This window comes from Saccoglossus kowalevskii, chromosome 13, assembly GCF_978046115.1.
Source record: "Saccoglossus kowalevskii chromosome 13, keSacKowa6.1, whole genome shotgun sequence".
NCBI classification, from domain to species: Eukaryota; Metazoa; Hemichordata; class Enteropneusta; family Harrimaniidae; genus Saccoglossus; species Saccoglossus kowalevskii.
The window spans coordinates 12,030,649-12,047,498 of NC_140653.1; the positions used below are offsets into that span (position 1 = coordinate 12,030,649).

Below are 16,850 nucleotides of genomic sequence, written 5' to 3' on the forward strand. Positions count from 1 at the left end.
CAACTCGGTTACAACAATATCTGACGACTTACGATCAAAATCGTCATCCACCGGACACCCTGCCACGTCTCCGTTAGTCGCCATGATTTTTTACGCTGATTCACTTGGGTAATTCACAGCACGGGTGCGCTTAGACGCAATTTAGAACAAGTTTTACCAGCAAACGATTTTGAATTCACCCTGTCTGGAAAGGAAAATTCTACGACTGTAAAGCAATGGCGCTCCCATTCAAACGAACTTAGGAGGGAAGCAAAGGACCATGGGAATTGATGACGTCATCGATGCTATTTATAGACTCAGTCCAGTTAAACAAACTTAGTTTTGATATTACAGCTTTCCTTTCAAGCTACCGCTGTATTAGTTGAGTTTGTCGAGCCTGCCATTTATGCAAATTATTCTAACTATCGGTCCGCTGACCCAGGCACACTGTACATAGTTTGATCTAACATGTTCCGTATTTTACTCATTTATTTATTTATTTACTCATTTATTTATTTAATTATTTGTTTGTTTGTTTGTTTGTTCATTTATTTATTTTTCCTGAGATTGGTAAAGGTTACATTTCACATACAATATAAAACAAGTGAATACAATATATATAGTGCCTAATATATATTATTGAAAATAACATTTTTCTTAATATTAAAAGTGGAGGTTGGAATATGCTGTAAATGGCTCATGTTTTTGAATAAAAATACGTACTGAGCACAGTGGATAGCAGATATTGAAATGGAGATGGCCGACTTGATCACTGCGCCCTCGCCGGTGTATTTGCGGCATGCTTTTGGATTGGAGTCCGACGCAGGCGGTAACACACATCGACCATACATGCGTAGTACACGTACATACGTAAAGTATGTTCTGTTTCGAAGTCACCTTAGAACTGTAATATGATCATAGATCATCGACAATACGCCCGTCTGTGGTTTTTCTTATAAGTCGTGCGCTCTATCATGTGTCGAATATTTTTTTTCAACAATAAAAAAAATATTGTGTTTTTATAAGATTTGCGAATTTTAACTATACAACCAATCGGATTGGCCTAAATGAGTTCTGCTATAATTAATTGCCGCATATATTTGTCCAATGTTTATAAAAATGTTGCTTTGAAATTGTCTGTGCTGTTAGCCTCAATAACCATGAATAAACTTGTTTCACGCGTTTTCCTGAACTGCAAACGCTTCTGTCATTTTAAGTTAGCTGCTAGCTTAAAGATTTGGGTTACTATTAATACATGTCTTCTCTGACAAAAATTTACAGGGTTCTCAAGTTACCGCACAATCTTTCAACTTGAATGACATCAGTCCCGGCCCAATTATGACAATTTGTCCTCATATGGTTTTCCTGGCACTGAGTGTAAGGTAATAATAATAAGATGACCATGCTTGAACACAGAACTCGCAAAACATTTATGGTCTTGTTTGCCGCTTTTATACATTGTGTCGTTGGTTTCATATTTGATGTTGTCCAAATCTACTGAATCTACGCCCCTTCACCACTATTTGCATAACTGTACGCTCATCTCCACTTTTTATTGTGCATTTATGACCAGTGATATTTCTACTTAATGTGCATTATTTTATTTATCAATGTTAAACCAAAGACACTGAAAATAATGCAGTGTCTTTGGTTAAACCTCATAAGCCGTGTTTCGCAAGTCTTGAGACTTTCAGGATCATCTTGCAATATTATTTTTCCAGGCAACTAATTGTGTTCAAAATTTTACTATCATCTGCGTAAATCTTCGCACTACAATTGACATTTTCAGGAATGTCAATTACATAAAGAAGAGAGGAAACATACTGAATCTTGGGAACTTCGCTGCTTACATTGCTCCAATCACACCTTGAACAGAAACTCTCATCATTTATGCTACCAACGAAAACATTGTTAAAATCCACTCATCTATTTGACCTATCAATCCATTAAAAAAATAGACCTAATTTTACACATTAGTATCCTGTGTGATGCAGTGTAAAATGCGTTTTGGTAATCCACAACGCTGTGTCTATTATTTACTGCGTCCAGCATCTAAGGGCCAGGGTCCAGCACTCAAAGGTTGCCAACAGGTTATACAAACAGCTTTCACCCATAATGGTGCACGGGTAGGAAAGTCTAAGTACTTAATTAGGTAGTTCTTGAAGATTGATTCAATAATTTTACAAAACAGCACAGGTTAGAGACACCCATTCTGCAGTTTCCTGTCATAGTCTTCATTAAATAACTTAAATATTAATTGCATCCGTAGAAATGAATGTTCTTATCAATTAATACCGCTAGAGGGCGTAACTTATTATTCTTACTTTATCTGATTCACATATTGAATAAATCGTGCCTGGCCAAAATGGTTACCTCTAAGAAGCTAAGAATACGTTTGTTTATAACTGATGTGTCTGATCTGGCATATTCGTTTGTGTTAGGGCCGCGAAAAGAAACATGATGAAAACTATGTGAAAACAAGTATGTGAAAACTTCACAAGGAATTATGGAATGAGTAACTTGAATATTTCAAAACGATTTTAATAAGAAAAGTGTGGAAATGTATTCATAGAAAGAGTGAAGTGAAAGAACAATAATGCCAAGAACTTGTAGAAGTTGGAAACAAATGAGCTCTGTGGGAGGGGGTGATGAAAAAGTGAGAAGCAAGGCATATAAATGCTTCCCCGTACTGTGGGCAACAGAATAGAATAGAATAGAATAGAATAGATTTATTCCACCAGAAAAAAGAGACAATTGTACAGGGAACTTTATCTGAATGAATAATAATAATATATATATTATTCCTGGTGGGGACCAGAGAGGTAGTTCTAGCAGAACTAATCTAGTCCCTGGCCCCAAAACCATACTCAACTGTTAAAATATACGTTGTTGTGAATAGTGATACACAAAAAAAATTATATTGTTAAGTTAAAAATAAATAAATAAATACATAATTAAGTAAGTAAAGAGACTACAAACTCTCATAATCAATAATAATGAAGAAAACAATAATAGACAATACTAATACATATACTACAATAATGCATGTATTTATACATTAGTTAAAAGATATTTTTTTAATGCCGTTTTGAACGAGTTTCGTAAAGTTAATATTTTTAACGAAGTTGGGAGCTCATTCCAATGTTTTACAAGAGAAAATGTCAGACTTTTCTTAGTTGAACTTAAATTAATTTGTGGTGTGGCAAGTTTCTCAGAGGTTACTGATCGTGTATGGTATGGATGTGATATTGATAAGGCGTAATGATCCAGAGAGTGTGCATGGCGGCCATTTTTCAAATCGTATGCAAATAAACATGTATTGTACTTACATAATTTATACACATCAAGAATGCCAAGTTGCAGGAAAAGTGGTGTGGTACTTGCTCGAAAATGAGAGAAAGAAATTAATCTGACAAACTTTTTTTGTAATTTAAAAATTGGATCAATATATGTGCTAAAAGTGTGTCCACATATTTCTATACAATAAGCAATGTGTGGGAGAATCAACGAGTTGTAAAGTAATATCATAATGGATTTTGGTAAATAATGCCTCAAGTATGAGATTATCCCAATTGTTTTACTGATTTTTTTAACAATGTTATCGATATGGGGTCTCCAACAAAGTGTTGAGTCAAGCGTGACACCTAAATAAACAGCTGACGACACCATTCTTAATGACAAATCATCAATTGATAATACGCCCTCAATAGTTGTTTTTCTTTGAGCTGTCTGAAAAATCATGAAATTTGTTTTGTCAATGTTTATAGTTAATTTATTTGATTTACACCAGGTAGCAACTTTATTTAATTCAATATTAAGTGTGTGAAGGTTTACAGAACGGTCTTTTACGGAATAAAATAGACTGGTGTCATCAGCAAATAGTCTGAATGAAAAAAGGGGGGATGATCGAGAAATGTCATTAATATAAACTAAAAAAAGAAGAGGGCCTAGGATTGACCCTTGTGGTACCCCTGTGGAAATAGTTTCACAGTCAGAATCATTGTTTTTAGTACTGACATATTGTTGCCGACCGTCCAAAAAAGTTTTAAACCAGTTCAAAGTTGACCCTCTAATCCCATATTGTTGTAGTTTAGCTAGCAAAATACTGTGATCAATGGTATCGAAAGCTTTTCTCAAATCTATAAAAGTACCAAGTGTGACAAAACCTTCGTCTATTCTTTTTGAGATTTCAGCTGTGAGATCAGCTAAGGCGAGTTTAGTGCTATATTGCTTTCGGAACCCGTACTGATTTTCCGAAAGAATTTTAAATTTGTCCATAAAGGCACACAACTGTTTATTGGCGAATGATTCGAATAGTTTGCTGAAGACAGGTAAAACGGAAATCGGCCTGTAGTTTCCAACTTCATAAGCACACCCTTTCTTGAAAATGGGAGTCACCCGTGCTTTTTTCAGTTTGTCAGGGAATACACCTTTCGACAAGGAACAATTTATAATATAGGCGATTGGTTCGGCAATATATTCAGCAGCCACTTTCACAAGTTTTGGGTGAATACCGTCATAACCAACGGATTTACGAATGTCAAATTTGTCAATTTCATTTAAGACATCGTGTGTACAGACAGGGCGAAAGAAAAATGACTATGATTGTCTGTTGCCAAGGTAGTCATTAAAATTGGTGTTACAGGTAATCTCCGAAGCAAGCTTTGGGCCAATGTTAACAAAGTAAGAATTGAACAAATGTGCAATATCCTTACTGTTTGTAACAAATTCATCTGGTTTGGTGGTTGATTTTAATTTTTGAGGGGTTCCAGCTTTGCACATGTTTCCATTCATTATTTCATTAATGGCCTGCCATGTTTTATTATTATTGCCAGCGGAGGTGCAAAATCTGTCACGAAAATACGACTTTTTGGCAGCTTTCAACAGTTTACAGAGAATATTACGGTACTTTTTATACTGATTATGTACTATTGAGCTGACAGAATGTCGTTTTGTTTTAGAAAATAGTTTGTGTTTATTTTTAATAGAGACAAGCAGTCCCTTAGTAATCCAGGGCTTTTTGAGTGATTTGGACGAAAAACGAGTTTTAATCCTTGGGACATGTTTAGCGACAATGTTGTTAAACAGTTTGTAAAAGGCGTCGTAGGCCAAATTTGGATCTGATATTTCATAAATTGGTATCCATGACGTTTTTGCAACATCCGCTTTGAATGATTCAGGATTAAACAAAGAAAAGTCATGTTTGTAACTATTTGTTGGATTTGTGTTAAATATATGACGTAAATGTTTAAAAACAGCAAAAATTGGAAAATGATCACTAAGATCCGCCTCTAGGGTACCGGCTTCAATAAAATAATCAAAAAAATTCATAAGACAGTGATCTATTGTTGTAGATGTTGATTCGGTTACTCTAGTTGGAGAGTGTATAATTTGTTGAAAATTATTGGCATTGAGAACTGTGTCATAGGCAGCATGCGCATTATTGCTGCTAGCAACATCAATGTTGACATCGCCAAGAAAAATACATTTTTTATTGGCACAAAAAGTTTCAAGACAATGCTCAAAACTATCAAGGAAATCTTGCACAGAGGTATTGGGCTTACGGTAAATTACACCTATTATAACTTCTTTGTTGTCCAATGTAGTTTCAACAAATAAACACTCACAATGACTTAGAATAACTGAGTCAATAACAGTATAAGGCAATGATTCGTGTATATAGAGACCAACACCACCTCCTGAAGTAGATGTGCGGCAATTTGAAATAAAATTGTAAGATGGCAGATTATAAATTGAGGTGTCAGAATTACTGTGCAACCACGTCTCACTGAGACCAATGACTGACAATTTCATTTTCAGAAGGTGTAAAAGAGTTGAAAGGTCGTCAAAATGTGCACTAATGGATCTAACATTCAAATGTAAGGCAGAAAAGGAATTTACTGACAATGACTCACTGTTGTTAAATTGCTCGATTGAATAAGATTCACAGTTGTAATTACTGGATAGCAATGAGTCTGTTACGTCAGGATCCATGAATAATTCAGCTTTTCACGCTGCAAACAGTCACATTAACATATTTTGCAAAGACTGTCTTCGTTTGGAATGTAGACAACTGGTGAATTCTCGTCTTTCTTTGTTAAAATTTTGCCATAATGTGTCCATAGAAATTTCCAACCACACTGTTTCCTTTTGATGTTTACCTTAGTAAATAAAGCTTTCCCAATAGGCGTTAAGTTCTCATTTATATATATATCATTTGTAACTTCGTAACCGAGACTCGATGTTTTAACGGTTGACAGGTTTTTGCGGGCCTTGTACACAGCATCGCGAGCTCTTCTACTTGTGAACCTGACAATAATTTGAGAGGGGGGATTGTAACGTTGACCAACCGACGGCTTTCGTTTTCCGATACGATGCGAGACATCTATGTCCGACATGGTGATGTTTTTGTCCGCGATCTGAGCGATTTTCAGAGCTATTGCATCTGTATTTTCACTTTCCGTTTGTGGCACACCACTAATGACAAGGTTTTCTCTTCTTATATACTGACCTAATGCGTTATGATTACATTCTAAATCCGAGACTCTGTATTTCAGGACTCTGTTCTCTTCCACAAGTAATTGGTTAGCAGCCTGCACCACCTCTAATTTCTTTCTGTTTTCTTCAAACAAAGCGTTAATAAATTGCATAGATGTTTCTACCTTTTCAAGTTTTGCCTCCAATGCACCCATTTTCTCCAACTTTTCATTAATTCCACGTATTTCCTGTAGAATTGTTAGTATATTGGCTTCACTGTTGTTGCCATCATCTGTTGCAGTGGCATTCACCACCGTGCCTGTCATTGCCGAGTGACCATCGTGCTGGAAACGCTTCTTTTTGCATTTTTCACACAATTGCAAATCTCCTTGGCACAAATGCACTCCCCGTTTTATATTACAGTCGTCGCACTTCATTCTTTAGTGGATAATGATATAGTATAACGAATTTGAGGTAGTTTTCCCGTGAAAATCTCAAGAGCACGAAATTGGCCGTGTTCACTGTTCACAGTGAACTTCCAGTGTGGGAAATGGGGCACGCGAGAAACAATTAAAGAGTCCGATGATGCCTTTGTCTTGCAGAGGACTGGCAAGAGTTGATGATGACGATTGTGTTTGTTGGCCAACAGTTGGAAAGAACTTTTCAAGTTGAAATATTAAAGGGCGGTGGTCTTTGCGCAGCTTCCTGCTCGATATAGACTCATAGCGATGTACACATCGAGTGTAAAACACATTATTTGCTTACGTATGAAATTAGAACACTGTCGACCACCGTCCTCTAAGTAAATTCCGGGAAGTTGCATATTTGAGACAGCGGTCCTGATAAAGATAATCAGTTTCTTAATTTTAAGTTCGATTATATATTTTTTACTTTCACAATTTTCTAATTGATTAATATATATCTATTTCGTACATTGCCTAAATCATTTCGTTGTCATCCTCAAACTTTTTATTAGCCGTTCATAATGGCTAAGGCGCGAGTTCATTCAGGGTCAAATACAGGTCATACCCATCATGCTCAGAGACAATATGGCGGGTTGTTTGGTTGTGATTTTGTCTGGTTCGTAGAAAAGTCAATACAATGTCATTATCTACTCAGCAGGGTGATGAAGATGGGCAGTATGTTCTTATTGCTAAACTGGATAATGCCAGAAATATGTCGAATATTCTGAAAGCTATCCACTTCAAGGAGGTATGTATGTGTGATGGGGACCACGTCCGAGTGAAACAAACTTCAGTGGCAGCCGACGACCGAATGTAAATATCGTGACGGATTATGACATCGCCGTGGACCAAGGGCTACTTCCAATCAGGTGGCTTTTAGCCTCTATGGAAAAAAACAAACAAATGTTGATTTTTCGAACACTGGTCAACCCACCCTTTATATTAAAAATGAATGTTTTTGTTAGACTTCATTTAAATCTAAATGATTCCTGGTATTTTGTCTCCCGATCTGATGAATTCATCCGATTTGTGTTTTGCTCTCATGTGTCATTTGAAACTGAGCACTATGCATGCATGGTTCTTTCTTAAAAGAAGAACCTGTCAATCACAGGGATTTCATCACGAAGTCCTGGGACGCCATTGTTGATATTGGCTACTCTGTTAATCTGTTTTTTGTTTCCCATTGTGAAAGTAATTTGCTGTAAGCCTTAAGTGGACTTCTAAATATTGCAAATAATTATGATTTAACTTGTTTTAATGAGATACCGGTACTATGTTATAGTGAAATAATAATATACTAATTTCCATATTTTTTCCTGCCACAAGTTCAGAAGTACAATTTGAATTATAAATATCTACATGTAAGTTGCAGCCTGTGGGATAACCATGTTTATGAACCAGCATTTGCTATTCCTTGTCAGATGGCCACAGTGTTTGCCACAGCTAATGGTATCAAGGTTACTGTGGAAGACTCAAAATGTATACAGGCCAATTCTTTTCTACAAGCCGGCATATTTCAAGAATTTATTCTGCGTGAAGAATCAGCAACATTCAAGATAGACATTACTGTGTTACTTGTAAGTGATTATACATAAACCCCTTGGTGCTGCCCAGTATTGCACTTTTGCGTACAATTTAAACTTTGATCCTAATACTATGCAATGCTGGTAAACCTTTGATACATTCAGCCCAGTAGAACAAATAGTCTTCAAGTGCCAAAAAAATAGACCATTCTTCGTTCACTGCAAGATCCTGCGTCATGCGTGAAATGGAGCATTATAGTGGTGTAAAAACACCATGTGGGATTCAACAAATGCAAAACTGTCTTTTTGGGGTATTTCCATGCCTGATAATGTGCTATACACATTTGATGGTGGTCAATTTTGATGTTCAAAGGACTTGTATCTTAAAACCATATTCCCCTCTGAAAGATATGCATTTTGACATTGAACTAAAGAAAAGTAAACTTCAAATTCAAAATAAATTAAAAACAAGGTTTTTCACACATTCCACAAGATCTCGTAGTGAGCGGAAAATCACCTATTACATTTTTTTGGTTGTTATAATAAAGAAGATGATATATGTTACAGCAGGACTTGACTATTGCAGGTCTACAGTATGAAAGATCTTCTTTTAATATAAAAAAAAATCCAGTGTGTACAAAAAAATGTGTCTGATTTAATACCAAGACAAGAAAGTATGATTTCATTTCAAACATTTATTTATTATAACCTGCATTGTCCTCCTATATCTGTGTGAATACATTCAAACAACTACTCCTCCTCATTATCACAAACTTGAAGGCATATCATAGCATAGCTCATTCAGCTCATCTGAATGTCTCAACCTGCATGAACCCTCTTGAACACTATGATTCAAATCAATATTACTGTAAAATCTGTATTAGAAACCGCGGCTTCTATTAAAATGGTACAATGCAACAGAGGGGATGCGGCTTCTATTAGAGCATCTACACATATGAGAAATGATGAATTTTTGGGTTCTCAAACATTCAAAAAGAATGGGTGCGACTTCTATTAAAGATGCGGCTTCTAATACAGATTTTACGGTACTGTACTCAAAAATACACAGATCAATATAGCTTATGTGTAGCAAACTTTTGTGATTGTTCTCCAAAAATTATGGATAAACTTCATTGAAAAAATCTGAAAAAACTCATCACATAAATTATTTTTTCTTAGCATGATGTACTTTTTTTTTTACTTTGGAAAGTGCCTTTGAACAGTTTTTTTGTCTGAAATCATCTTACATTACATTTTGTGGAGTCTAGTATCATCTGGTAGCAAAATAGTTGAGGTCGTATTCAACATTTTTTAATTCCAGGAATGTTTGAATATATTTGGCAGCAGCACTTTACCTGGTGCAACAACAGCATTAAAGATGTGTTATGGTGGCTATGGATCACCTCTTATATTATGGTAAGTTAACCTGTTTACTATGCCATGTCATTGCATGTGAATTACTATGTAATGGTAAGTAAACCTGTAACCCATACTATGTAATGGTAAGTAAACCTGTAACCCATACTATGTAATGGTAAGTAAACCTGTAATGCATACTATGTAATGGTAAGTAAACCTGTAACCCATACTATGTAATGGTATTATATTCATTATATTGAATCTCTTACCCATATACCGGTAACTCCATGGATGTTCCGTGGCAGAGGCTACAATTACCTTAAATTCAATAATAAACCAATAATAAACTAAATATAGTGAATTCCACATTTTTTACTGCAGGCTTGAAGAGGGCGGTGTGCTGACTGATTGTACCATTAAAACTCTGGAACCAGATGAAGTGTTGGATTTCAACTTCTCTAGTACCAATGTCATCAATAAAATAATTATGAAGGTATGCAAGATTTACACACAAACGTAGTAGTCTTATATGTAACCAATCCCAAATCACAGCATTAATTTCATGTTTATAAATTCCTTTCTGTCTGGTATTACATGTATATCTCTTTTTCTAACAGTCAGAATGTCTTAAAGAAGCCTTTTCTGAATTAGACATGACTAGCGAAGTATTAGAGATTCTGATGTCCCCTGATAAGCCGTATTTAAGACTGTCTACATTTGGTAATGCTGGTAGTACCCATGTAAGTATACCTGTTTACATTTAAATACCTTCTCTGTTGTAGTACAAATGATTGCAAAACGTGTGTTTTTTTTTGCATGGGGGTGGGGGGTGGTTTTATATGGTCATGTGATATATCACATGTTTGGTGTTCTTTAGGGCAAGCAAGTCACCTATACAATGATGGTCTGTCATGAAATGAGTTTAAACGTTTGAAGTTTTTTGTAGTGAATGTTAACTCATTTGTTATGTTACTGTTATAGGCTGACTATCCCAAAGACTCTGATATGGTGGAATCATTCCAGTGTACTCAAACACAAACAAATAGGTAGAACAATCTACACTTATGATTTACACAAATATATTCATATTAGATTATCAAGTCTTTGGTTAATCCATGTGAAATGGAAAAATGTTGCTGAGTTTCTGATTTATCTTTTGATGCAGTTGGATATACAATTCAGTCATTGAGTTTACTGTAAAATGACTAATTTTCACTGGGGTAAAATTTCGCTGATTTACCATTTCAGGCATATTTAAATTCACGTTTTTTTCATTTAGATGATGTGTTCTATGCTAAATTTTACATTTTCACTGGGTTTAAATTTCACTGATTTGCCATTTCAGGCATATTCTTTGGGTTTTAAATTCACGGTTTTATCATTTAGATAATGTGTTCTATGCTAAATTTTACATATTCACTGGGTTTTAATTTAGCGCATTTTCCAGTCAGCGAAATAAGAAAAATTAAAACCCAGTGAATAATTAACCCCTTTACAGTATTACATATATACTGCAGATTACTCAGTCATTTCCCGTTAAAAATATTAGTATTGTCTACAACTGATATGCAAATGAGATAAAATAGTTCCTTCTGAAGTTGAGTTTACTGCAAAGATACATTTTGGCACCCCACAATTATTGTTACTTGTTATTTACGTGTAATTTGAATACTAAGATTTCCAAAATTACACTCTTGCACAAACAATAGTATCAAAAGCCATGAAATAAGAAATAAGTCACAAATCTATGTTATAATTTTCAGTATTATCACGGCAAATTCTGCCAATGAGGCACCTTCAAAGTCCAGGATTGAATATAGTCTGGTGTATCCATGCTGTTTTTTCACTCGCATGTATCAATTGGCCATGAAAATAATTTGCATACTCCACAAAAGTTAAGGCGAGGCCATGGCATTTTGTCATATTTCCCATGCAACACTTACAACAAGATATATTGAAAGTTGAAAGCATGCTTTTTGATGATTGTGTTTTTGCTGGATTTGATTTTAACCCAATCTTAGAACAAGTTTTCTTGACACGTTGTTCAAACATCATACTTTATTTTGTTAATATGCTCAGATTTTCTTTATACATAACGTATTGATTTCTTTGTGACTAGGTATAAATTAAGTCTATTGAAGCCGTCGGTGAAAGCCCTAACCCTATCAAACAAGATATCCATTCGTACAGACTGCAGAGGTTTCTTGTCATTACAGTATATGATTCGTAACGATGATGGACAAATCTGCTTTGTGGAATACTATGTAAGATTTCATAATCTATTTCATCCTTATTACAATAGTCTAACAATTTTAATTAAGTATATTCTGTCAACAGTTTTTTTCTCTGTTTGTAATTTTTTAAAAATTAACCAATTAATTCAGATTCCAATGTTATTCTAAATCAGTGATGATTTCAGACAAAACGCAAGACAAGTAAAGTAAAATAAACAGCATCCAGCAATGAGGATCACCGGTGATAAGATTCTAGAAAAAATATTTATATAACTCTTTAGCCTTTGGTATGAAATTAAAACAAACAAATTATAGAAAGATAAATGAACATTTGCATAATGTTGCGGCAAAAAAATATGACAGGAAAAATTTTGCTGTTGGAAGAGTATAAGCTATATGCAAATAGTCTCAGCAGCGCCCACCCTAGTTTGCCAAATAAAGTTCTGGCGTCAAATGTTTACATTGTGTCATAAATGTCTCATTATATATGCACAAAAATAGACAAATCACTTTGTCTAATATAGATCTAAAATAAATAGATCTAAACAAGATTAGACAAGGAATTAGATCTGATTAGATTAGATGCTCGGTAGGGGTGTCATTTTGAAACTCATGGATTCTGATTTAGGTAGAATTTTGGGTTCTACCCCGATAGCTTCTATAGTTCCTTCAGGCATATTTGCATATTGAATCACAGCTGAAGTTGATGTATGTTTTTGTCTGATTTCTGTTCACTGTGAGATCTCGCGTGATGGAAGGTGCAATTTGTCTGCCTCAAAAATCAAATGTGTATGTGCAGCACATTATAAAGCATGGAGATATCACATTTTTGAAATCCCACACAATGTTTTGACGTCCCAGTTACTTTTGTTTATCCTGTTTTTTCGTTGATCTCATTTGTAACACTGGATCTTTTCGGGAGTGGAAAATGGTCTCAAAATTTTTCATTTTCTGTTATTATTACATTTCAGTGTTCACCAGATGAGGAGTTAGATGAAAATGACGACAGATGATAAAGTATTGCGATATACATTGCCATATATGGTATCGTAAGATGATGTTCAGCAGACTCATAAGTCTCTCACCTTTGGGTTGCATAATGACAATGCCCTGAATAAATTGGATCACTATCGCCAACATCATTCTCTTCTTATACTGAGTCAATTGTATATACTGTATTATCGTTAAATTAAATGTTTTATATTGTGATTTTACATATGGTGTAATTTCATGGGTATTTTATCGTGGTTTAACATCAAACTAATTTAAATCTGCACTATTAATGAGTCGTCTGGATATGTTGCACAAGATATGGGGGCCATATTAAAAAAAATGGCACCTTTGATTGTTGTGCAGATCAATGTACAAAAAAAAAGCCACTATAATAGTTTTAGGCATTTCCAGGGATGATTGGAACATATCCCATATGCATTGGGCATGTCAAACACAATCCTTTGAGAGCAGTACATGTGTAATAAAGTGCATGGCGTCAACAACACCCCCTGGTTTAATGTTAATTAAGTTACATCTAGTAAAGATGAAAAACTCTAGGTTTTAAAATTGAAATTTAGCATTGTGTTATGATGTACAAAGATATAATTGATTAAATATGATTATAAAATAATCATGAATGAACTTGTGCCTATTTTTAATTTTTTATGTTTTTTTTATATTTTCACAAAGTTTGCTAAATAGTGTTGCATTCATGTCATGTATGTATTATGCTATATTTCATATACATGTAACTGTTATCAGTAGTATGAATCATATTTCGGGAATATGATTTTAGAGAATAATTAAAATCCATAATTTCTACAAAAGTTACTGCATTCAAGTCTACCTTTATACGTCATACTTTCCGTTTTTTATCATCAACCTACCAAATGAATCTACAAATGCAAGCTAGTTCAACAACCGTATTGCCTTTCAGCGATGTGTCTTGAATATTCATTTCTGGTAATTTTGACAAAACTACTTATTAATAGTGCTAAATGTGAATTTACATGCAAGTACATTAGTTCTTTGACTGAAGCACAGGATATGTAGTGGTTGTTGACAATCACTCTACTCATTACAAGTGTCAAGTTCTTGCATATTTTTCTAAATAGAATTTAGTACATTCCAATTTTTTCATCAGATTTTAATCTTGTTGAAAAAGACTTGCGAAGAATCAATGTAATCAACAGACCACTCATTTCACTACTGTAAAATGACTAATATTCACTGGGTTTAAATTTCACTGAAAGGCTTGTCATGGTGAATAGCATTTGAGTTTTATATTCCATTGAACCGTATTTTGTTTAGAATTCCATTTGTATGTCCAATGTCGTTTCTCGGACATTTCTGTGTGGATGTTATTTCAATTTCTATGAAGACAGGTCACAGTCACAGACAAGTCTCTTATTTAGTTTTATGCGTCATTCAAGATGGCAACCCCCATATAGTAAATATCGTATTAATTTTATTATCACGTGTGCGCCTGCTGACTGTGGTCACAGTGAAGGATGATATGCACGTCGATTTGTTTTTTTTATTCTGTTGGACTTTGACTGTTTGCCATTTTGTCTCAAAAAGACCCAACATCAACATTTGAACATGTTAAAAACTATTTCTTATTGTAATCGAAGAAACGAAACAAAACGTGATAACACACATAATGAAAATTAAACTGCAATCAGTGAAAATGAGTTTTATACGCACAATATTTACAAAATATTTGCCGAAAATAATATTTAATACGTAAATGTTTCGTTTCGCTAATTACAGTTATACAGAAGCCGTTGTATACACTACTGAAATGTGAACATACTGGTAAAGTTTCGCCCAACAGTTGAAACAGTTGTAAATACCTGTAAAATACGTGTAGGACCCTTGTTTACAGATTTCTGATTATCTGTAATTAGCGAAACGAACCTTTTTCTAATTAAAGTTCCGATATTTTCGGCAAATGTTTTATCTAGTTATATGTACGATCGTTGTAAATATTGTACGTGTAAAACCCTTTTTTCGCTGATTATAAATTTTTAATTCACATTTTCCAGTTTTAAATCGTTAAACCTTAGTTTAGGATTTTCGTTCAGTTTAGGATTTTCGCGGAATGCCGAGGGAGTAACGAAATGGTGGGAAAAAATCTCCCCCTTGCAGCAACATTTCAAAAATTTCTTTTTAGTGGGCGCATTCATGTTGAGTGTCAGTCAGTGTCACTGATAGATGGCTGACGCAAATATTCCCACAAATATTTCCTAAAATATAGTTGGGAATAATACCTAAATATAGATTCAGTTCAAAAGAAATGTTTCGGCACGCACAACAATATTAGAATGTTCCTAGAGGAAAAAAATTGCCTGGTGGCGCCCTTTAAGTTATTCATAAAAAAACAAACACAATCTTCAGGTTTTTTCGCACGTGTTTGAGATGCACTGCGATTTGATGTTTCCATATATGATAGGGCTCTGACAGTGTCACCGAATGATGATTCAATTTATTTTTTATTTTTGAAGTTTGCATAGCATACGGTGAATAGCCCCGTATGCTTTTTCAATAATTTTACCCAACACAGGCAATATTTCCGAATATATATGGGGAACCATTTTTGAAAATGGGAAAAGACGCCAGTTGTGAATGATAAATCAGATGTATGGCAAAAAGTGTTCTTTATAAACTGACGTGACTGAGTAACATCATGTTTTTACTATTCTTCTATTCAGACAGTGTTGACGACACATTCTTACAATTTTTAGTTATGTCACAAGTTGAACGAATTATAAAAAAAAAACGATTTAAAAATATAAAAACACTAAGGTCGCTCTCTAAAAAAAATCCTTGGTTCAATAGTTCGCTCGAAAAAAAAAAGACGTCGGTGTCTCTTAATAACGGTATAAGAAGAATGAAAACTCATCATGGTCATGTAGTCTGGTAGATCTAAGCAGGAAGCATAGAAAGCAGATTATGTAGTCCCCTTGGTCTCAAGTTCAGCTGTAATATAATAACTGAATTTAAGATTATTGAGTACATAATCAATATTATAATTTGATGTGAATTAAAGGTTTTTTAAAAGTTTTTTCGTGCCCATTGTTTTTACCAATCGCTGTAGAAATTCAGCTTTATATGAATAAATAAATAAATCAGCAAGCAATGGACACGAAATATTTCCTCCGACTATATTATAGAATAATTGTAACTTATATCAAGTAAGGCTAAGTTGTTTAATATAACACTCCTGCGAATATTGCTGAAAGCTAGTCTGCAGGTACAACAGGATGATATCTATTATAGCGATCACTGAGAGAGCTGAGTACATCACGCTCAAACAAACAAACATACAAACAACAAACAATAAATGACTTTGTACTGTATTCATGTGACTTTTTCACCACATTCTTCAGCAGCATTGTTTATTGCAATCAGCTACTAAATGGAAACTATCGATGGTAGACATCACGGCGACATCGTGCACGTACAAGCAGCTCATCATAGGCACGTTTACGATGTTACTTTGTACATTTCTGACAGTAACGTTCACTAATTGTGATGTACCTGCCCTCTATGCCGAATATAAAGCGGATAAAAACTTATTTACCCACGTATTTGTGTCATGGCGGTATTGTAAAATGTATGAAATGCACATGTACACTTAAGTTGAGAATGGAAACGACAATTGATATGCCACTAGACTTATTCAAATTGCAATGCCGAACATGAAAAAGGATCTTTTTTATAAAAACAAATTACAAACTGTGGGTGTTGTTGTATTCAGCCAACAAACAAAACTTAATTTATTCAACAAAATAAAATATAAAAAAATCATTCTGCTC

The 16,850-nt window shown here is 34.5% G+C and overlaps 3 protein-coding genes across 3 annotated transcripts in view; 1 reads left to right on the top strand and 2 right to left on the bottom strand.

Moving 5' to 3' along the window:
* The window catches only part of LOC100372429 (ras GTPase-activating-like protein IQGAP1), a 56,747-nt gene extending 56,504 nt beyond the window's left edge, over positions 1-243 (bottom strand). Inside the window, exon 1 of the mRNA XM_006818264.3 lies at positions 33-243. Within this exon, the coding sequence (XP_006818327.1) occupies positions 33-84 (52 nt within the window). The 5' untranslated portion in view covers positions 85-243. The remainder of the gene's footprint in view (positions 1-32) is intronic.
* A 5,765-nt stretch (positions 244-6,008) lies between these two features.
* LOC146735006 (uncharacterized) lies at positions 6,009-6,893 on the bottom strand. Its single transcript, XM_085507311.1, has one exon. The coding sequence runs from the start codon at positions 6,891-6,893 to the stop codon at positions 6,009-6,011; it is 885 nt and encodes a 294-aa protein (XP_085363437.1).
* A 581-nt stretch (positions 6,894-7,474) lies between these two features.
* On the top strand, positions 7,475-13,250 carry LOC100370910 (cell cycle checkpoint protein RAD1-like). Its single transcript, XM_002736157.3, has 8 exons — positions 7,475-7,668; positions 8,342-8,497; positions 9,765-9,859; positions 10,184-10,295; positions 10,420-10,542; positions 10,784-10,848; positions 11,922-12,066; positions 13,008-13,250. The coding sequence occupies exons 1-8, from the start codon at positions 7,558-7,560 to the stop codon at positions 13,047-13,049; spliced, it is 849 nt and encodes a 282-aa protein (XP_002736203.1). The 5' UTR covers positions 7,475-7,557; the 3' UTR covers positions 13,050-13,250.
* Positions 13,251-16,850: the final 3,600 nt, after the last annotated feature.

What these genes read in the sequence shown, in the direction of transcription:
- LOC100370910 (XM_002736157.3), top strand. Translation starts at nt 7,558, where the DNA reads ATGTCATTATCTACTCAGCAGGGTGATGAAGATGGGCAGTATGTTCTT. An exon ending in GTAATGCTGGTAGTACCCAT is followed by an intron (nt 10,543 to 10,783) that starts GTAAGTATACCT and finishes TTACTGTTATAG; the next exon opens with GCTGACTATCCCAAAGACTC. An exon ending in ACTCAAACACAAACAAATAG is followed by an intron (nt 10,849 to 11,921) that starts GTAGAACAATCT and finishes CTTTGTGACTAG; the next exon opens with GTATAAATTAAGTCTATTGA.
- LOC146735006 (XM_085507311.1), bottom strand. Translation starts at nt 6,893, where the DNA reads ATGAAGTGCGACGACTGTAATATAAAACGGGGAGTGCATTTGTGCCAA.